The 23,447-nt window shown below is 36.4% G+C and overlaps 1 protein-coding gene across 5 annotated transcripts in view; it reads left to right on the plus strand.

Moving 5' to 3' along the window:
- The window catches only part of LOC131665560 (uncharacterized), a 242,309-nt gene that overhangs the window by 214,264 nt on the left and 4,598 nt on the right, over nucleotides 1-23,447 (plus strand). For 4 of the 5 annotated variants that reach the window (XM_058937510.1, XM_058937511.1, XM_058937512.1 and 1 more), the window contains 3 exons: nucleotides 6,117-6,363; nucleotides 15,531-15,682; nucleotides 21,239-21,496. In XM_058937510.1, coding sequence (XP_058793493.1) covers nucleotides 6,117-6,363; nucleotides 15,531-15,682; nucleotides 21,239-21,496 — 657 coding nt within the window. Of the gene's footprint in view, nucleotides 1-6,116; nucleotides 6,364-15,530; nucleotides 15,683-21,238; nucleotides 21,497-22,251; nucleotides 22,280-23,447 lie in introns of all 5 variants that reach the window. The other variant, XM_058937514.1, reaches the window with a different exon arrangement.

A 23,447-nucleotide genomic window follows, 5' to 3' on the forward strand; every position in this document is an offset into this window, starting at 1 on the left:
AAGCAGTCTTACATATTTTTAACAGAATCAATAAACAATAATAACTTTAACAATGAATTGAAGGAGGAGGTGTGGAGTATTATTCATCAAAATACAATAACTAAATCAGAGTTCAATTAAAAATTGTAAATTTAATGAGAAAAGTGAACTAAATATTGATTCAGCTGCCGTAAAAACATCCAATCGTAAATGGAAAAAATCCCTTTCAATCGTGAAAGAAAATAAAAGATTATAATATTAACTAAATAAACTATAAAGTAAACTAAATAAGTATACTAAATTGGTAAGCAAAGATGAAGTCAATTGTCGAAGGCGCGTTCAAATTAATAAAACAAATAATAAAGCATTTAATGCATAGTGTGAAATTTACTAAAGTGTAAAGTGAATGAGAGGGAAGTATTCCAATGGCGGTAAGGCTCAACGCAGTTCTGACATCTCGGTGACAGGGGTAGCCCTCAGTACGTTGCCGCTTCAGAAATAAGATAGGCCTACACTCGCGTGGCAAGGAGACATTCCAGAGCAAGTGGTATGTCTTCTGCTAATTGTAAAGTAGCGGGTAATCCTGTTCTTAACCCTCTGAATCTGTGTTCCTGATGAACTCAAACAAGGCACAAGCACTAGACCGTACGCATGCACGGTGAACACTATCGCAGCGATTTTACAATGGATGAGCATCACAAGTGTTTACGCGATCACAATCATTGAGGTTTATAACAAGTGTTACTGCGACGAGGCAAAAGCTGAAGTCTGAGAGCAAGATCTCATTGAGCGTCCATGCAAGATTGAGGCCGCGACCCAAGCTTTTCTGACAAGCGGCAAAGCGGAAAAATCCTGCTCTTGGAACTGTTAGGAGAGGGTCTAATCAGCGCATTAAGGAGCGAGACGCCACTGCGAATTCACGCAGTCTCGCTGTTATCTTAAGCGATCAGCCCGAACTCTTTCCATGACCGAGATACTGTCGTTTCAACGCCAGGCGGTCTGGTGCGTCCATATAGCGGTCACGTGTACGACATTCGTTAGTGTTTTTCGGACGAATCTCAATATAAAAACCGAGCGGCTCAAGTTCCAACTGTATTGAATATGGCATAGGACGTTATAGTTTGACACACTCGCTCGCCTTTTATATACGTTGTTTCTAAAAACCCCGGAGAGCAAACGGCTCGAATAATTATTACAAATCAATTTAAAACTCATTTACGTGCAGGGGTTGTTTTCATTTTCTTAAGATTGATGTACGTGTTTTAAAAACTAAAGTTTCACGTTTTCAGTCTGAAATAACCTTAATCCATCACAACCCAAATTCATATATATTTTATAGAACGTCTTATTTGAGAATTTTGTAATTTTAGAAAATGATACTTTTTTGGAATTCGTGAAGCCATCGCGAACATATATTGTAGAGTCTCTGTTCGTAACGCTGAAACTACGAGACGTCCCGTCACCTCGCGAACGATCGCATTTTTGTGCGCAAACTGATCGTCGACATCGATCATTGCGCGTGGAGACTCTGCTGCCATATCTTATGACATGGTCTTAGAATATGGTTAGGAAAAAAAATCGCTGTAAAATTTATTCCGAAGTTTTCTTTTACAGAATATTTAAAAATATAAATTTTAAAATTTATAAAGCATTTATTGAGAAACTTGAAAAAAAAAAACATGAATATCACACTAACGTACAAAACAATTCTTATCTTTATCTGATTTACGCATCTGTTCTCGTTATCTACTTGAAAAGAAGATATTTCAAATACCAGATTCAACGTACATATTTAAATAACTAATAATTATAAAAATACTTCCTCTCCATGCTACTATTCAAATTCATATAATCTGTTCAAATTATCAAAAACATTAAATTACCCTTTATATGATAAAAGTTTGATACGGGCGCGGGAAACTTTTCAGCTCGAAGCCAAAAGTCGTTGCGAGGTCGAGGTAGGTAAAAATGTTAAATATCTACATTCAAGTGAAAAAGAGGGGTAGATACTGCTGCTTTGGAAGATGAAGAAGAAAAAAACGGAGAAAAAGAATTCATATTTTACCAAAAGTTATGCCTCGAGTCTGACGCAGCCCAGCATGTTCATATTTCAAATCGTAGGCATTGCGCGATAAATTCGGCTCGAGTGTTAAGCAGCTTAAAAACTTCCGTCTCGCCCTCTGCCTTTTTATCAGCTTTACCTGCTCTTCTCTCTTCTTTCCTTTCCCGCGTCGATTCTTCTCCCCCAACCTCCCTGTCTAGCCTATTTATCTCACTGAATTCTTTTCCTTAGCTTTCTCTTCCATCTTTATTAACATTGACTTCTTGATTTTGTTCCTTTTATCGACTTTTTGTCGTCATAATCGTCTTATTAGTGCATTTGTCATCAATAATCATCACATTCATATATTTTCTTTTTCTTGAAAATGAGGCTGGATTCGGTGTTTTTGAAAAATAAAAAAATATATAATATTAATTGAAAATAATAAATTGCAGCACAAGAGATAAGAAAGCTTATTATTCGTAATGCGCCAACCTTATATGACAAATTTAATTTAGTTTGTTGTTGATTAACGAGCCTTTTTATTTAATTCTTATTAAAGAATCCAGAAACATGAAATTTGACATATATCAAAAACAAATTAGCGATACGCTGTCTTCCCTATTAGTTCCACCATTTCACTTTGTTAACTTCTTATTATCTTTAACAGCGGCAGTGCGTGCAAGGGATTCACGTTTTTACTTAAACAATAAGATATACTCGATCCACGATGAAAACATTGAAATCTTAGCTGCAGTTCTATCGGTGCAATACCGATGGATTGATTCCTGCGTTAATTTCCAATATCTGTCAATATGCAAAAAAATACGTTACCGTTCTTCCATTAAATATTAATACGGAATAATACGGAAAAAATCTCGATTACGCGAGTGTAAATTTCCCTAAACAAAACTCTTTATTTAACTAACTTGAAAAGAGAAAGCCGAACCCCTTGAAGAAGAATAGAGAGAAAATAACGTATCCCTCACGCCTTGACGCCAAGAGCAGACGTTGTGCTCCAATTCCGGAGCATCTCTTGACGCCGTCGTCGTGCGCTGGCTCTTTGAGCTTGCGTAGCATCTTATAGTCCGACAGCTGTTTCGTTAACCTTAAGCCCGAAGCGCGCGCCTCAGCAATGCAGATTAGCTGGTGCCGTTGCTGCATGGCGTCCGTGAAAAGCTGCTCTTTCAGAGCTTCGCCGTCGCCTCCAGCATCATAATTCTAGCTTTTGCCCTTGCATCATACTTTTTCTCGTACCGAATCTTACGTACACTTTACTTTGTGACATTGCGCTAAGCATCTGCTGCAGTTCAATGAGAATGCGAACTGTACCTGTTGGATTGTTTTTCATATTTTCAGCGATGTACTTTTCCTCGATACTGATCAGAATCTACAGCTTCTTTTCAAACTCACCATATTGCACTTTTTTTCTCGAACGACTGGAAAATTGATCTTTTCTCGTGTGAAAAACACTCATTGGTTTTTCGATTACAATACCAGTTGGCATTCCGAAAATTGAAAAATCGCAATGAATTACAATTCTGCACGTAACGAATGATTGCCTTTGAATCCGTTCTACATTTCCAAATACATTCATATCTGAAATTCATCGCCATCGTGAGATCTAATAAGAATCGATAGGATAGCAACGAGGACGCAAGTGGACAAGAGATCGATTTGGTCAGCAGCTGTTATTTTTCAGCCATTAATTCAACGGCATGGCCGCGCACGGCTCCGAAGACAATTTTTCACGGCGAGGCTTCGTGTTCTCAATGGCCAAACAAACGGCTCGCTCCTGGCATCGTTACAGCTTATATATACCTATACACACCCACTCTATCCAACGGACACCTCTCTCTTTCTCTTCCTCTTCTGCTTGGCCGAGCTACGGCTCCGTTTGTTCTCCTCCCGCGCGAACGACACGTGTGCACGTGTGCGCTGTACTCCAACCTTCCATTTGTTTTCTCTCGTCTCGTATTTTTTCTTGATCAATTATTTAGCCTTTTTTCTCTTCCTTCTTGGCCTGATAGCTTGTTTCATTGTTCACGGTGACAATTGATATTACTTAAAATTTATCATAAAATTCTTACTTGAAATACAAAGTGGAGTTTTCAAGCTATCGTATATTGTAATAAACTAGATTTCTACTTATTGAATAATCAGATATCTTTTTAAAAAATTCTACAATGCTAATTAAATAACGCTCTAACATTTGTTACAATAAAATCGATTATTTCATTTAATCGTTTATATTTCTAAATCAAGCATAACAATGTCATAGACGATTCCGTACTGTGCTAATTTAATGATTTCCAATAAATACAATCATACTATACGATTTAACATGAATTCTTTTCTTGTTTGCAAATTATAAAATACATTTTTATCAATGCTGCAATACAAATGGAATATATAATTAGACTCATGGCGTAACTTGTAATATGTCAAATAATATATAAACTTGATTGGCGAGCGGTTGGCGAGAAGCATTGGTCCATATATTTGGCCTCAAAGAAGTTGAGAGATCAAGTTCCCTATTAGGAAGAACCGGTGATCAATCAAACAATAGAAATTATTATAACTATGAGGTTAGTCGTGAATTCCATGTGAATGAAATTTGTGTCAACACACATTATAAGACAATAATGATACACTGTTCCGAGTATAGAAAAAAAATCCGTGAAATTAAATTATGAGAAAGAAAGCGGTCGATCAATAAGTAAGATTGTGTAAATGCGAGCGAACAGGTAATGGCGAGTTGTTCCCCAGCTCCTGAAGTTAGGCTTTAGGAGGCTGTTAGGTCCCTTGAGAAGTATGCTTTTGGGTATTGTGGATCACCTAGGTACAGCTAGAGTCAGAAAAGAGACTGCTTTAGGCCGGTGGGTTAAAATAAGCGAGAGAGTAAAGGTGGAAAAATCAAAGGGCGGGGCTAATTGCGAATGGAAAACAAGCCCCAATGAGTCGCAGCAGCGGCAGCTAAGGCGAGCGACTAGTGCGAGGTATCTTGATAGCCACCTTCAGTTTAGTTAGTTAGTTAGTTTGTCTGTATCTTGCACTTGTAAGGTATTCCTGTGAGTACCCTCTGTTTAAAAAAGCGTTGTATTACTTTGTACTTGTTTCAGGCTTTTTCCTGCTTATGACAGGTCTTTTTATGCCTTTGCTTTCAAATGAAATTCGCAAATAATAATAAAAAAATAATATCCAATAAACAAAGTTCGTCGAATTGTTCCTGCTTACACAGTCCTCATAAAAAATATTAACAAATTGCTGAAATTATTATAACTAATTATCTTGTTCAAATAAACCAAAATAATTATGCCTCTGATCTTTAACAAATTCTAAGATTAACACGCAAAATTAAGCCAATTTAATTCAATTGTATGAACGAAAAGAATGAGAGAAATCGAGTGTGTCACTATGATCGTTATAAGCCGTAGTTCGTTAGGAAAGGATGAAAGAGCAGCGAATATTAATAGCTCGTTTAATAAATGTGTTGTAGACCTCTTTCTCTCTCTCTCTCTCTCTTTTTGCTTCGATCTTTATCGGATAAATTACATTACACACACACACATACACATGCACGCGCGCGCACATATATATAAGTAAAAGTCTGTAATTCGAGTTGAATGTGCTTCTCGATAAAAAAGAAAGAGAGGAGAAAAAGCTTGCATGTGGACTGCCAACAAACGGATAGGTGAACGGACAAGTGAACGTGTGAGTGTTAACGAGGATATCGAAGTACTGAAATGGATGTGAAATTTCCTTATTTGTTTGAATTATTCGCTTGGAGTTTCATCAGGGAGTTATCGTAAACGTGATATTGTGTATATTAATGATCTTGGAATTCATTACTCGATAAATTGTATCAAATTATTAAATAATGAATTAAGATACGTATTTATTTGTCTTATTGGATTTTATATATATACATCAAAGATTGAGTTTATTAATTTCTGTGGAAGCTCATAATTATATTCTATACTTTCATGATGTAACGATAATTGAAATCTAAAAATAAAGATTTCATTAATATAAACATCAAATCAATTTTCAGATTTACAGCTATTTAATATCTTCTATTTTTATATATTTACAGAAGTGGAGTTACCACGTTGCAACTATCCAAGTTGGTTAGTAAAGCCATACTCGTGGGTGGCACTCGACTTGACCGCGTCGACACGTTTACTTGCGTCCCTCAACAACATTACCATCCTCGAACAGCACGAGACTCAGTATGCTTGTCATCGTGTTATTAAATCGAAACACAATGTTGGACAGGAGATGAAAAATCATGGTAGTCATGGTGATAGATTCCAGATTGTTGCTAGGGCGACAAGAGGCTGGTGAGTTTTCTTTCTCTGAAACGTTTAGAACGAGTAGGTAGAACAAGAGGAAATCTACGTTTTTCGTTAATGATTCTCGATGTCGTTAAATTTTTTCATTCAAATAATCTGAGAGATGAAAATAATGACGATATTATAATGGATTTGTTCAGATTAACTGGGTTATACAGCTGGAGAACGTCATAATTTCAAATCATATTTCATCCAATTTTTTTGTGAAATGATGAGAAATTATTTATATACAGATATAGTTTATTATTTTAAAAATGAATTTTTCATTGATATAATTTAGGTTAAAATTTATATTTCTCTACGCAGATATCAATGCTGATTATTAAAATTACACCAGTTAGTAGAAAATATAATATTTCTGAAACTTTATACGTGCTAACGTACGAATATTCTGGAAATTCGATTGAAAAATTCGTAACTTTTTGACCGAAATATCCAGACAATAGAAATTTACAGTACATGCGCCTACACAAAAAAGCGAAAGAGTTAAACCGTGCAAAAGCTAAATCCTTGTCCCCAAACAAAATATGCGGAAGCTGGCGTAGAAAATTTAGGCTAAAACAAAACTCTTTTGAGTCGTAATGCTGATTTACGCTCGAATGGAGCTTCGTGTCCACTCATTTCGCAAATCCTGATTTACGCATGGCTGCAGGTCGAGCGTCACAAAAAAAGTGGTATAAGCAGCAACGCAAGGGGGTGCATGCGCTTGGGCTGAAAGGGTCTCGTGTCACTGTGCTTTTTACAAGGAGGGGCGAAAACGCAATTACGATATTATACGCGCAAGAGTCCGCGTTGCTCTCGTTGTGCAGCGTGAATAAATTCTCCTCCAGTAGAGAAGAGTGAAAAAGACGCCGATTTATCTCGTGCTCTTATTTGCCTTTCGCCTAGGTTTCTACTTAATTTGCCCCCTCTTTCCGACCCCCGTTTTTTTTGTGCTCTCAAAGAGAAACTGTACGCGGGCTAATTTAATTTCTGAATTTACTTTTTCATTAGATCTCTCCAACTTTGGACTACTTTACTGTGAGGAAAACTTTATTTTCTTAATCGGTTTGAGTTTCGCTGATACGTGGCGAATTGAACCAATTTACATTGATTATTTTAATTAGATTTCGGTGTGATCTGATGCAGGAAAAATGGTCCATCGAAGAGAAAGGTCTTCAATCTAATTTATTCAATTTATGATGCTTAATTTTTAAACGTTATTTCAGTATATTTAATAAAAATTTTTTTTCGCAAACGATATGTTATATCTTGTCATGACATACATAAATAAAAAAATTGTAATTCAATAGGATTGCATTGAAACACAGTAAATGACGAGCAACTCGAGAACAAAAGCGATGTACGTGATATGCTTAACATTTCCAAACTTTCGAACTAATCTGTGATCCCGAGTAAAAAAATTAAAAAATCTGTCAATTTGTTTGAATGGATTATACATAGACATTGAGAATACCATAAAGATATCACCGACATTGAGTGAATTAATTTCTTTACAATAATTAATTTATTACTTCGACGTTGATCGTCGGTGTCATCATTTTCAATTATATAAAAATTAGATGCAATTTTATCTTACTTCGCAGACACATACATATCCATACAATGAGAAACTTGATGGTTCCATATACTTATTAATGGAAAGTTGTAAAATCGAAGAAGTTTAATGAATGCTAAAACATGAAATTGTTGGTGTCTATCGTGATAATACTAATTTATTACTTAGTGTATGGTCAAACTTTAGATCTCAGTGGTTCAGTCGTTGGCTCGATCGCTGTGTCACTTTATGGAGAGATGACAGACGAAACTCGTTGCTGTAAAGAACGATAATCGGATAATATTGCACAAGCGTTGAATTATTATGAATTATGTAACAACGCAAACTCGATCAAGAGGCTGCATTGCACCTATCATTTTAATATAAGTGATTGAAAACACGAGATCGCACAATCTTAAAAACAAAAGGAATACTGTAAAGACCTCTCTGTTCATAAAACCTATCTCTCTCCTTGCGCAAAATGCACTTAATTCATCGGCGTGGAAAAAAGTTTGAAACAATAGGCGCTGATATTCGAATAAAAAGGTGAAGGTGGTGTGTTAAGCCTCGCGTATACACGCGATCGGATGAACGAGATTTAAAGCTCTCTGTTTTGATGATGCGCGAGCATCGTTCCGCTGTATTGACGAGCGGGGCGGCGCGCAATATGAGGCGACGCGTAAAAAAGAGAGATGCGGGTGTGCGCGGATTTTATTGATATATTGAGAGGATTTAGAGAGATGGAATTTTCGGTTGTATGTGGCGCAGTATTGGATATTTTTATTCTTGTTTCTTTTTAGTGGTGCATTATGGAGTACAATGTGATTTCGAAATATTTGCTTTTATCATTTAAGAATTTTATATTAGATTTCTCTTGTCAAGGATAATGTATTCGATTTTCTATATTTGTTTATTATAATTTTACGTTTCTGTAAAATTTTTTGTCAATATTAAAGGTTTATTGCTTACATTAATTTATACGTAATACCATCCCTTTTAGAATGCATGTTGTGAATGAGTAACAAAATAGAAACAAAATCATTGACGTGATTTAAAATATTTTTCAATATTTTAAATAAAATATTTTGACTTATAAATATCCTTCTCAAAATAATCTACCTTTGCTTCTTAACAAAGTCACCGCGCCACAAATATTTCTACGGCAACTACAATTTCAAAAGATTGACGAATTTAATAAATTTCATACCATCATCATATCTCTTTTTCTCTCTCTCCCATAGATACGCAATTCAATCAGCACAAAATGGAAAGGCATTTTTTAGTTGAGCCCGAATAACATACGCGCCACTGACGGCATCCCCTTAATCGATTAACTAAGAGTTACATTCACCCATACGAGTCGGAGCAACGTTACGCTCACATATTCCTCGTGCCACTTTGGAGCCGGAAATTAAATTCATTTTCATTACACCAAGCTTGCTCGCTCTCTAGCTCGACTTTGTTAAGATTTGCCAGAGGAGTTATATGCCATGGTTCAAATGAGTGAGGGAGTAGGAAAGAGGGAGAGAGAGAGAGAGCGCGAGAGTAGAAATAACGAGCGTAAAATAACTATTTAATTTTCCTAATTAGCGTCTAATTACAAAGTTGAGGCAAAGGCCTTGAGATTTCTGTCGTGAAATCGAGATATTTACCGAGGACTGATTATGGAAGTTCATTGCACGAGAGAGAGAGAGAGAGAGAGAGAGAGAGAGAAGTCAAACTTGAATTTTTGTTGATGAAAATACGAGAGAGTTTTAGAATATATTAATTACTTACTTCATATTTTAACGTTTCGAAATGAAATAGGTTACAAGTATCTCATCATTAATTGATCATATTTCTCTTATAATACATGATTGTCTGACCAAAATCTAACTACTCTACTTATTCCATAAAACCTGGTATTAGATGCCAATTGGAGTTGTTGAAATAAACTACCAATGAATTCAAACTGACTGCTCATCGGATAACGTAGAACTTCGAGTCTCTTCGCCAACTAATGCCAGCATCGCATTAATACGTCTGTGAGCGTCTTGAGCAATACACAGCTAGCACGGGCAGGAGGAACAATTGTGGTTCGTTTGACTGTGAAAGCAGATGTCGTCGCGTCGGCTTGGCGCGCCAACTTAGCACAACTTCATATATATACACATACAGCTATCAGTAAACTGGTGCAATGGAGTGTATAATCCTCTTAGTTTCGCCTCTACCTATATTACAGCTAAGGAATCTCAGATCAATTATACAATTGTCGACGGGAAATATGAGCAAGTGATTCGCGAGTGATTTTCTCATCTCCGACGACAACACGCGGTGACGAGCTGTTTCCGCTACTTTTCTCCTAATGGCTGTTTTTACAGCGTTGTCAGTCATAATATCGTGCTCGCGGAACTCCGACAGTCAATTAAGAGAGTTAATTTGAAAAATAAATGTCAAGGAATGACTGACTGCAACTTAGATATTTTAATTAAATGAGGTTTGAATTCAGCTCAGCAAGAATATAAAGTAAAACGAAGATGGAATGATATTAACCATTTCCAAGATATTTTACTTTTTAGGCGAGTTTAATTAACTGGCACAAGCATTCCGCAGAATAATAAAATTTATCACTTTGCGAACGTCTTTAAATTTAATTTTAGCTTTCAGTTATTAACCCAATATTATACTAATCATTAAATGAATTATTTTTAATAACATTACTTCTATACAAAAGGAAATAGTATCCATGATTTTTTCGAATTTATATTTTTTATTTTTTCATGGCATCTGAAGAACATCAGTATTTACTAATGAAATAGTATATCATGTCATTACGAAATAATGAAATTTGTTTCTCTTTCTATAAGTTATGCTGACTAGAAAAGCTAAATTTTTGATAATGTTGATTTTGTGTGGAATTCAGACGATCTATAATTTTATTTTAAATCATGATTAAATTTTTAATAATATTAGATTACATCCAATATTGACTCACAATAGATTGATCAGAAAGCTTTGTTACTGACTTAGCACATCTCCTATAGTTCAAAACACAAACATTGCTTCACATACGTTCAACGCACGTCTGAAATCCACGCTTCAAATTCCTTTATATCGCCTGTTCCCATCAGCTCTTTTACTGTTTATCTTTGTTCAAGTCTTCATTGAGCCGGTGTACGTGCATATATTTCCTCTAGTGTCCGCTTATCCGTGCGATATTTACGAGTTCTGCGCATTCACCGCTGCGTGGCATTTGAAATCCTTTCGAACGTCCTTTTCTCTACGAGTGAAAGTTCTGCTGATAAAAGACGTTTGAAAAAATATCACAGATTACTACTTTCTCATGGAACGTTCGCGCAAAAAGAACTTATGATATTTGAACCTCGAAAGGATTTTTATTATTGTCCAGAGATTTTTTATGTTTCTTTCTAAAAGTATTATTTTATATTGTTAACTATAATTATTGTACTTTTCGTACGTAACGAGTGTCACATTTTTTTCCAATTTAAGTATTTAGAGAAGAATGGCGGAAAGATAGTACAATGAGCAAAGTAAGAAAAAAATTTATAATAACTGCAGAAAAGCCAAGGGACTTTCAGTAAAGAGCAAGAGTAACTTGGAAAGAATTTTGAAAACAAGCTGTTGCATAACTTTTAATTCCCCGATCGTGATATCATGGATTTTAAGTTTTTTCCAACCTTTCGCGCCGCAGCTTACCGGCCAAACTTTTATAATGAAGAGCTTCCAGGCCATCTACTCGACTTTCTGTCTTCCTTTTTGTCTTTAGTATTCTATCGGCAAGTCGCCGGGGAAATCACGAACACGGTGTCATAATTATGACTTTTGATTCTCACTGACGATTTCTTTCAACTTTCTCTGATGGAAGCACATAGATTTGAAATTACGAGAACTGCTCGGTAATTCGTTAAATTTGCAAATATCAAAATCAATTATTTTTCATTCTTCGACTCCTCGTCGGTTAACAAAAAATTTTATAAATCAAATTACACAATGCATCAATCACTATGGCATATACAAAGTGTTTTTACAAGTCTCTTATACTTTTTAGATCGCTCAGTTTTCCCGCAGCTCTCGCGCGAAGTCGCGCGAAAATTACAGCCGCTGTCTAGGAAACTAAATCACGCTTTCCGCTTGGGGAGAGAAGTGAAGTTGCATAATATTCTTCGGGACTGCCGCGGCGCGCTATCGCGCGAAATGGCCGTGGTAGACTAATTGCCAGAGCTCGAGTAAATCTTTTGCCTACACCGAACGCGCCACGTGTAGCGTCGGTCTCTCTTTCTCTCGTTCTCTTTTGCCTGTGTATATCAGCATAATGAATATATAATGTGCAAGAGAGTCGAGCTGACACTAAAGAAAATGTGCATGTTTTTTGTTGCGCTTCGTAAACATCTTTGAAATCTGTTAACAGGAAATGTGAAAATTTTTCGCGGGCAATTTGTTTCATTTCAGACATTCTCTTCAATAAAATTAAAAATATTTTAATATTTATATCAATAGAAAGTTTTACTGTAAAACCATTTTTGAATCTCGAAAATTTGTCCACATGATTATTTTAAGTACATTTTTGTACTTCACATTTTCATAAACAATCAAAGAGGATGAACTTTAAATCAACACCTTTTTCAACATTTGTATCGTGTAACTCTCGTAAATATTCACTAACAGAATCAAGGATTCGCAGTGCCAATAAGAATATACAATTAAATTTTTCACTCGAAGACAAAAAATGTTGTACGATGCTTATCGTTGAAGAAACAGGGAACGGCAATGAAGTTGACCCCAGAATAATACAGTGAACATTTTCAAGCACAGCTTCCAGTATGCAGAACGTGACTTGCACTATGCTTAACGGCTATACAACCCCTCCCTCTCCTCCGAACGATTCGCGCTCAATACATTTCACGTGTTTAAACTCATTTCAAATTTTTGTGTGCCAACTGTGGTAAGCGAGATCGACTGATTTTAATAATATCGAGTGTGAGAATCGTGTTCCGGCAATTTTTTTTCAAGAAACCGGCAATTTTTTTCTTTTTTAATTGCTAGAACTGACTTACTAATGAATTATGAGATTGAAGTATTCAAATTTAGATTAAAACGGTAGTCGTTTTTGCACTTCAATCTCGTTCCATTTTTCATCGCGTAAAATCAGATGACATTTGACAAAAGAAACGCTCATTATTGAACAATTTTGTAGCGAATCGTATAAACTTGCTTTTCTTGGTCCTCTTTTTCTTTTTCCATCGTCAAAATCTCTCGAGTAAATATTCGTTCTCATTCGATTTTCGCCACATCATTATACGAATTTCCATTATACGACATCACGAGAGCGAATACGTACCTTCGACGTATTCCCGAGATATATATTCAATAGTAATGACTCTATTTTCACGATACCCCAGTTTTCCTTCTCGCGTGCACGAGGTAAGAGAGTATAATTCGCTTGAAAATTTTCCGGAGTCAAAAATTGCTGAGTCTACATATATCCAATCGAATTACGTTTGACTCAAATATTCTTTCACTTCATATGCTCAACGATGGGTAGAAAATTTTCCTAGGATGAAATCTTCGACGAGAGTTTTCGAATGCCTAACTCTCTTGGGTTTCTCTTTAATGCTCGTAGGATGAAAATTCCTTCCAAAATATATAGACGCGAGGCAATGTATGAGCGTGTAATTTGCGCAATCATGTTGTACAAACACGCGCGACGTGAATGTCAAGTATGCACGGGTATCTTATCGTCGGGATTTCCTTCGCTAATTTCAGTGTTTAAGCTTCATTACTCTTTTTCTTTTAAAGGCTCTTGCAAGTAATTTTATTACATGAGATCAATAAACCTCAATCAAATATTTTTTATTAATCGTTAGTTTACATGAAAATATGAAAATAATCATTAATAAGAATTTCCTTTTTTCGATTTCTATATTTTGTGAATAATTCAGTGGATCTATTGAAAATCTTGGTACTTTTACCTTTGGGTCGAATCGTTAAATTTAACTTAATCCAACGTCAATCCGCTGAAATTGATGGAAACTGCTAAGAAATGTACCTCAAATTGGCTAGTTGAAGCTGAATACCTCAGCACGACTAGTCAGGGCTTTAATGGTCTGATGTAAATTAGATGGAAAGTCGTAAGGGAGTGAATAGAATCCATCACCGGAAATACCAGAAAGCAACGTCGGATCAGAAGTCATTCGCTATCCTCTCGTTTACGAACAGTTGCCGAGCGAATAACATAGATGTCCTTGCTTTTGTCTGGTTATTTTATATATATTTTTTATATTTATATCGTATCATTAGAAAAAAAATGATTCCTTCCTAACACCTTTTTTGCTATAACTAAGAATATATCAACATCAATTACGATTAAAAATGCCAAAAGAAAAGTCATTTCTACAAAAAAAAAAATTCAATCCGCAAACCTCTACTAGCCAAAGTATCTCCACAACCTCTCCCTTGAAAGTTTCCAACCCAGGCAAGAGACCGAATAATCAAGGGCAAGAAACCGCGGCAAAGGCCAGCACGTCAGCTGCAAATTGAATCGGCGGGATCGCAGAATGTTAATGTAAACTCTCCTCCTCCTCGCATCCCTTTAGTCCTAATGCTGATTAGATTCAACGCGGACCATTTACTTGTGGTCATGAAAAGAAGTTTTGTTCGACAGCTTTGGAAACCGTGCTTGGGTGTATGCAGATGTTACTTAATTAATTAAAATAATAAAGCAAATACAAATTTTACGAGCACGTTGCTATTACGCTGATTATTCTTCTTTTATTTTTATAATTCATGCAAAAACATCTATGTATTTCGTAAAATTACGTTTGATCAATTTGAAATGTGGGTACTTCAGTAACTGCAAAAGTGCAATTGCGCAAAGGCAAGGGAACAGTAATTTCGCAAATTATCCATTCCTCGATTTACAATTGTAATTACATATTACTATTGAACATCGAGCCGACTGTGTAATAGAAAAATTTTAAAGCGTATAGTTCGACTGGTGACTTTATTATTTTGATTTAAATTTTCAATGGTGAATTCCTTTTCAATGATGACAAATGAAAACGAGTTGCCCATCGAAACTCTTTTTCTTTTCGTAGATAAAATATTTTCGTGCGGATAATTTTTTTAGAATTAGGTCAATGATTTAGACTTGCACTTAACTTTAATCACGAGTAAGCTATCGTAAAGTAACTCATCCATCTCCCTAATGAAAATGCGTCATAACTCATACACAAGGTTCGTATGATTAATCAAGATAACAATAAAGCGTGAATGCGCTCTCTCTCCTCAAGGTAATCAGCCAAACCTCGCCAAGATAAAAGAATGGCCTAAAAGAAAAAGAAAAAAAGTAAGCCAAAGTACAAGAAAAGCGAAGTAAGTCGCAGTAGCGATGCGTCTCTCAGGGCATGTAAACCTGTCTGTTTGAAAAGAATGCGAGGCCGAGAGAGATCGTCTTACACGCGCCCTCGGAAATAAAATCTTAATTCCCTCGAGGCGAATGTCCCCTATACTTCCTTTATACTTTATTTACCGACACATAGCTCTCTGTCGTCTTTCAAAGAGCTTGCTTTTTAATTTTCTCATTGATCGATACTCAAATCTATATTCTTTCAATGTCCAGCACAAATGGCTTCGTATGCATGGTCTTTCATAAGAGGGACGATCACGTGATCGAGTTGCAACAGTCGCAAAATTGGACTCCCCAAGAGGACGGCGATGCGTGCAAGCCCAGCATATTTGACCCCTTATCGGCGGCCTACACCACTTTCATCAGTAAGTACACAAAATTACGCAGAGCTAATTATTTCGTCGCATGCTTGTCGTCGTCAGCGCAGCGAAATGATTATGCAAACTATAGCTAATTCCGTCCAATCATATTGCGCGTGATTCTCATCGCGATAGGCACGGGGATTACTGTGGTAGCCAATTATTAAATTGAAATTATTGAAGCAACGGTATTCTCTCATATAAGCCATTTAGTTGTCGCTCGTATAACTTATAAGGCCGATTACAGTGATGCTTCGTGGTTACGTCAAATGAAAAGTTTTTACATTATTGTTGAAGAAAGATATTCAACAATGCATACAACTGAGAATGATGAGTTGAAAAACTAAACTAAGTTGAAAATATTCGAAATATGTTTAATATTTTCAACTTTCATACTATCCTCAAAATTAATGTAAAAATTACGGTGGACAGATCTGTACTTTTTTTACCCGAAGACTCAAGTAAAATTAATTAAATCACTAACCTAACAGAAATTCCCATCATTACCATAATCCACTGTAGCACGCGCGACAACACAAAGTCTCTCCGAAGCGATACTCTAGCGAGAGAGAGAGAGAGAGAGAGAGAGAGAGAAGTCGATCCTAACTTCCTTAGGCCATAGTGCCGTTGGGCTTCCTTTGAAGCTTCCCTTTTAGACGTCTTGGGAGGACGCGACCGAGCGCACGCGATTGGCTTTGTCCTACGCAAGAATTTTCGGCGTAGGAAGGGAGAGACACACACAGACAATATCCGGCGTGTGCCGAATCAGCGATTTCGACCTTTTCTTCGTGGTGGTGGTAGCTTTCCCAAGGAGTAGGCAGTCGAAAAGCCTTAAGACTTTCCTTACTCTGATACTGTAACTATGATATTATTTCTTAACAGAGTGAAAATAAATTTCAATTTCGTCGAGGAAGTCGATTATGATTTAGACTACGATGTTCGAAAATTTCAAATGAGAATACAAAGTTCGTTTTCTTTGCTAAGATTATAGGAAAGAACGCAAATACAAATTTATCAGCCAAAATCTGGCAATTTTTTGAAAGATCCGTCCCAATTTCCCGTAAAATGTTTGTACGAAGAACGAAAAAGCTCGAATCAAAATTTGCCTTTTACAAAGCGATTACCGCCCGAAGCTATCTTCAACAAGACGAGCTACTCCGCGAAACGCTGATAGCTTAGCTTTTTCTTTTCGTGAGGCGAAGTTATGCAAAACGTGAGTAAAAAGTGTGCTCGTAAAAAGTGTAAAAGGAAAAGGCTCGTATAAGAAGAGACGAAAGATGTCACGTATCCACCGTAAAGTGGAAAGCATGAGAAGACAGCCACGTTATCGCAAATCAGCTACTCTGCATGTGTGCATGTGTGTGTCTCTCTCTCTCTCTCTCTCTCTCTCTCTCTCTCTCTCGCTTGTATTATGCATCGTAAGATCTCTTCGATTTGTCCTCTTACTCGTAAAAAGGAGGTTACTCGTCAGAAGTATAACCTATTGATACGATTATACGATAGAAAACGTCAAACGTATGTATTTTACAATATTTTACTTTCTATACAAACAGTATCCGTAATGTAAACAATAAGAAAAAACTTTCTATATGATTTACTTGACTGACTGACAGAATACAGCATATTATTTTTCTCCATTTAGCCATCTTATGCAAGGCCAAATTTACTCTAATGCAATAACGGAAAAGTAATAAAAGTAAAATTCAAGTGTGTTTAACTTGAATGTAAACGGTGTAATTTACAATAAAGTCTTACCCTATCTTGCCCGTTTGTATAGATGAACGCAACATCTTTTCAAATAACGGAACGAACACAGAAACATTATAAAAAAAAAGTGCACTTAATCAAACCGAACCCGCGCGTTCATTAATTAAAACCACAACGGAAAAACTAAAAAGAAGCAAAATCTTGCATGAATAAGTTCTCGGCGAGTCTCTTGCGACGTAGGTATAATAACCCTATAAAGAAGCGAAAGAGAAGGGCAAAAAACAGGCACATTATAACCAGACGCGTGCGCTGGTTCCCATGAATATCCATCAAGCGCGCGCGGGCTTATCGTTCTTTGCTGGCTGAGAAAAGGACGGAAGTGGAAAGGTAGCAGTGTAAAATTGATACATCGCGCCCAACACACGAGTCGGTGAGGGAGATGCATTTTAATCGAATTAAACGCCTTATATGCACACATTCAAATGTAGACTCAGTGTAGGCTTTATATGCACGACTCGCTATGTAGCGCCTTACACGTGATTCGCGTGCCGATGAAAGTTAGTCGACTACCAGTGTATATTTTGGTTAGTGCGGAGTTTCCATTTCGCGATAGATTAAACCTATTTTCATGCTTTTGCAGGTTGTCCTTTTTTTGTTAATTCCATGGTTCTTATTTGAGTTTATGATGTGCTATATACACGGTAGTATTTCTAAAATCTGAATTTGATATAGCAAGTTATTTTTTTCTCTTTTTTTAGTTAAACAAAAAATTGTCATTGAAACAAATTATTGAAGATTTAAAGGTTCAACTTTTAACTTTTCATTCAATCACCTCTGCCAAATTCTTCCTCAAGCAATGAGTTGTTCTCTGATGCGTAATTCTAAAAGAGCATCTCGGTATATAAAAGACGCGCAACGTACGTACATCTACATGGCATAAAAAGCAAAATGTCGTCAATAAATTTTGCATGTCCCCCGTGCGATGTGTACAAGTCGTTGCCTTGGCTTCTTCCACTTCTTTTTCGGAGCCAGCAGCGCCGCGTAATATATATGAGCCGCCGCGGTATACGAAAAAAAAGAAAAAAAGCCATAGGACATACACACACAACCGAGTGGTAAATGTGTGCGCGAGACGCGCAGAAATATTTCACGCCGTTGTAAATTATAAATGTTTGCAGGTGTATTTTTTTTTACTCTGCGTACCTGGTCGCGATTTATGCGATTAGATGCCTGAAGTGTATTTGATATTTTATACCTTCTTATTTTTAATAAAAGTATTTTCGTTAAAAAGTATTTAATCATTGAATAACTTAAGTTATAATTCTATAAAGACTCAATGCCTCGCTGAAGCTTTTACATCCTGTCATTAACCCATAAAAAACTACTTGATAAGAGCAAAACGTCAATATCTAATATTTATTCATTTAATCTTGGGAAGTAAAATGTATTGTACGCTGCAAAATATTAGACATTTTATCCAATCGACCTTCTGTGTCGACAAAATAATTTATGATTAGTTTGAAACAAGTGTCTTTAAATTATGTACCAACTATACACTTTATATAAAGAAACAAAGGTTTTCAATACACACTATAAGCTAATTTTTCTAACGCGCAATGGCTCCTTTTTAAGCTGTTCCTTTTCCCTTTATATCGAGTTCTTATTGGTGTTATTGCACTCTGAATCAATCTACTTTTTCGATATTCAAACTTATGATAACCTAATATACATATCGAAATGTGTAGTTAATTTAAAAATGCGACAACTCGGGCCAAACACTACTAAATTGGCTGCATATTACCAAATTCATTGCATTAGAACAAAATATTGAGGATGTTCTATACCTACATCATAACGAACAGATTTTCTTCAAACTTAAACATATGTTTTATTACTGTGTCTCGAAACACCCATGAAAATTTCTAGTCGCCTAGATAATTGATAGCAGAGAAAATAATAAGCAGTTTTGTAATGCACTAGTTTTTATATAAAAAGTAATGTTTATTTTGGACGATAATAATTTTACGCGTGAATAACACATTTTCAACCTTTGAAATGTCATCTATGATTATACTTTGTCCAGTTTTCTTCATTGCAAAATTATTTCAATTACGTTATTTTAACCTTGTTATTGAGATATGAAGGATTGATATTAAATACCTAACGGTGCTGTGGATACACCCGGAAATATTTTTTTTTTAATAAAAAAAAATGTATTTGATTCGTTGATTCGTATAGTTGTATGCTCATTTCCAATACATAAAAGGTTTCAAAAATTACGAAATATCATATTATCAATACAGCTTTACGTAATACTCCATTTTACCGAGCTGTTATCGGAAGAAAATTGGAACTTGGAATAGAAAATAAACTATTGCTATAATTACAAAACTGTAGTTAAACAATTATGGACGTATGACATTCAACTACGGAGTATCACTTCAAACGCAAATATTCGAACCCTGAACAAATTTCAATCGAAAGTCCTACGTAATATCGTACAAGCATCATGATTCGTCTCAGACGAAATTATCCACCATAATTTATATGTACTATCAGAAAAAGAAGATATTAAAACGTTCTATGCAAAATAAAATATCAGATTATAAAATTACCCAAATAAATTAATTAGCAATGTTCTTAAGTTATCCGCCACTAAAACCAGACTTAAACATAAATTTATGAATGCATTTCCGTATCCTGCTGGGTCACATGTAAATATATCCTTATAGCGATTGACTTTACTTGTTGTGTGACTGTGTTAGACAGTTTGTAAATAACCTTGAGTAATATAAAAAAAGCTGAGCTGTACTGGCGCTAAGTAACCTCCTTAAAGAATTAGAAATAACTAAAATAGGCTGTTGCGCGTAGAAAATTTTTTCCAGTCGAAAACTATTATATAATTAATTGAAGCGCAGGGGAACTGCGTAATAAAAACAAATATTTATAACACTCAAAATATTCATCAAGTTTTTTTCTCGTCTCAGAATTTACACTGGATAAAAGGCCGATGTACGTGACTAATACTTTTTTATAAAGAACACGCTCAGAAATTTTCAGTTCAGTTAGCTTTCAACGGGGTTGATACTCTCCTTTCAAGCATCGTAAGACACAAGCCTACGATCGCAAACAAAAATTTGATATTGCCCATCATCTCTCGACAAGTATCGGAAGAACACACACATACACTCAACATTCTTGACGCGAGCATATGAAATTTATGATGGTCGGGGGAAGGGCCAAGATCCACGCGTAAAAGCCGTGCAGGCGGTGGCCAAGTGAAGAACTGGAGCGAGGCGACGTCAGCGGGGGATTGACGTAACGACAGCTTGTCTATAAGCTCAAGTTTGCGCGCGCGTGTACGTTGGTGGAACGGCAAATCGATTTATACGCGGATTATCGAGCCTGCTCTCTGTGATGCTTAAGCGGCGCGTTGGATTAGGCTTTCAATTTTCATGCCGGGCTCACTTCGTGTGTGGCGGAATTATGCTTGTAGGCGAGAGACATCGTGCACAAAGAGATTATTTTCGCTCGGCGAAATATCGTCAAAGCTTAATGCTGCCTTCAATATTTTCTTTTTGCCGAGAGAGAATAAAATCTATTTTCACCTATTGAATCTGTTCGTTTATTTATGGTACTTTTATTCGCCTCCCGTCATCGCTACACTTCAGGGGACATTCAGTTTCGTCGTTACTCGTTACTTATGGATGTCTGACATTTGTATTTCGAAGATCTTGAATTATTTAAAAAGGTTTCTGTCTGAATCTTGACAATAACCACTATCGAAAAGTAGCTGAATCTGTAAATGGCACTCGGTGCTTGTATCGTCAATTCATTTTCCCATTTTATTAACAGCAATGGAGCCAATGACGAGACAATGCCCGCACTTGGGTCGTTACGACGTGGTGTTTGTAACGAAGCCACCGAGTAACGACTACAACGACCTATGGCCACCGCGAGCTGAGAATGTTGCTGAGATGAGAGCGGCTAAAGCGACAACGACGCAGTTACCAACCCGTTGTCTTCACACGAGCGTTGAAGGTCTCAGTATTGGATGCACTAAGCCTGACATCATGGAGTTCGCTACTGACTGCACGGACAAAGCACTATTTAGTAAGTGTCCTTTTTGGATCGTATTACGGCCAATTAAGATTCGTCGGGTTTTGTCTGATACGATGGATAAGTTTTTTTGTCAATTCGATTAGGAAATTGCATCGAACATTAGGCGAAAAATGGGATAATTTAATAGAGTTTAGAGACTATAAAATAAATTTTAATATAATATTATAATAGATTCATTCTACCGGGTTACAACTTCATTAAAAATACATATGCATATCCCATTTACTTATTATCGATGTGCTCTTAAATATTCTTATCAATTTCATTGGCTCGTTAACCACGTAGAAACTTCGCTGAAATAGATGCGATTGATCGGGTTAGCCTAGTTCGAAATAGCATTACTCGAAGTAGAGTGTACAACAGAAAAAACGATTGCTAAAAAACTTTTCTAACTGTCCTACTATTGGACATTGATTTTGTAAAAGATACTCTGCTAAATTTACTCTCACAAGTGCATGCGAATGGTGTCAATTAAAATTAAATTCCGAGCGATCGGCCTTCCGTTTCAATATCGTTATCATTAAATTTCCAAAGAGAAATCAGATTTTAGATTTTTCGTACTTTTCACCGCGGATGGATTAATGAATCAAGGGTTAAGTGAAGAAACAGCCAAAATACGATATATAGACCATGAATAAGGTAAGCCCGATAGCCGCAGCTCCCTCTCTCTCTCTCTCTCTCTTTCCAACAGTTTCGGCGTCGGCGTCTTATCGGATTACCCTTCGACTTTCGAGAGTGGGAAAGAGACCCCCTCTGGAGAGCTTGCAATAGTTAGTCTGCGGCTCACTCTCTTGAGAAGGAGGAGAGAGACCTTTCCGCCCGGTTTGCTGATGGACATCGTGTAGCTTCCCTCTCTATCGCGCGATTAATTGATTCGCCGAGAGGAGTTCGCTGCTGCTGTATGCGGCGACGCCGGCCTTTTCACCCATGAGAGAGAAGGGTTTTCGAGTGCATTTGCAAGCGTGTGGTTTCCTTTGGTTTTCTAATTAATTCCTCGAATTTCTTGCTGAAGATTTCCTAGCTGAGAAATGACTGACATTTTCTGGATTGATCAATTTTTATTTGACGACCAATAAAATACTATTCGCATTCACGTTAAGATTAAAAAAATTTTCTCTTTGTCATTCTTCTGATGATGTAGTATATGTTTTTTAAGACATTTCCTCCTGATTTTCCAACGTTATTTTGGTTCATCTGTCACAACTTAAATTATTACACTGCTTATCGTTAATTAAAACCATTTAGTCATCACTGAAAGTATACTTCAATTGTTCATTGATTGAAATCCTTCATTTGTTAATTTTTATATATTTTATGCTGTGCAGAAAGATACGCTTCATATTTTCAATATTTCAACACTTTAGGTTTGTCACATAACGAAGTGAAGAATCTTTTGATAAACATTACATGTAGGAAATAAAGGAAAACGCAAGTATTTAAACTTATTCTCGGTACATTAATCTTCATTGAACCGAAAAATATCGTAAATGTATAGTAAAGCAAGTCTGTGTAAACTTTTTTCAGGAATATTGAAAAGAGCAGTTTAATCTCGTTTAAGCAAAAGAAAAGTAAAAAAAGCCGAAAGAGCAAAGTTAACTTGAATCCTCTCGCCGCAAAGCCTTGAGACGTGACTGTTTTTGAGTGGCCACGCGTGTGTGTGTGTGTGCATGTGTGGTGTGTGTGCATGTGTGGTGTGTGTGCACGAGCGCCGGTGACATAACTTCCAATGACTGGCGAATGCCGGAAGCGCGCGAGCGAACAAAATAGAGCGAAAGAGAAAAAGAGAGTGGTGTAGAAGGGAATTCGGTACATGTATCGGGCGACACGAAAAATCGAGTTTTGCGCTATTTTTAACGAATCGCCGACAGGGAAAAAGTTTATAAATGTGAATACGAGTGCGTGGGTAAAATTCCAGTGCTACTTTTTCGTAGTTGAGGAAGCG

Source organism: Phymastichus coffea, unplaced genomic scaffold, assembly GCF_024137745.1.
Source record: "Phymastichus coffea isolate CEN01 unplaced genomic scaffold, Cenicafe_Pcof_1.1 PCOF00052, whole genome shotgun sequence".
Taxonomy (NCBI): domain Eukaryota; kingdom Metazoa; phylum Arthropoda; class Insecta; order Hymenoptera; family Eulophidae; genus Phymastichus; species Phymastichus coffea.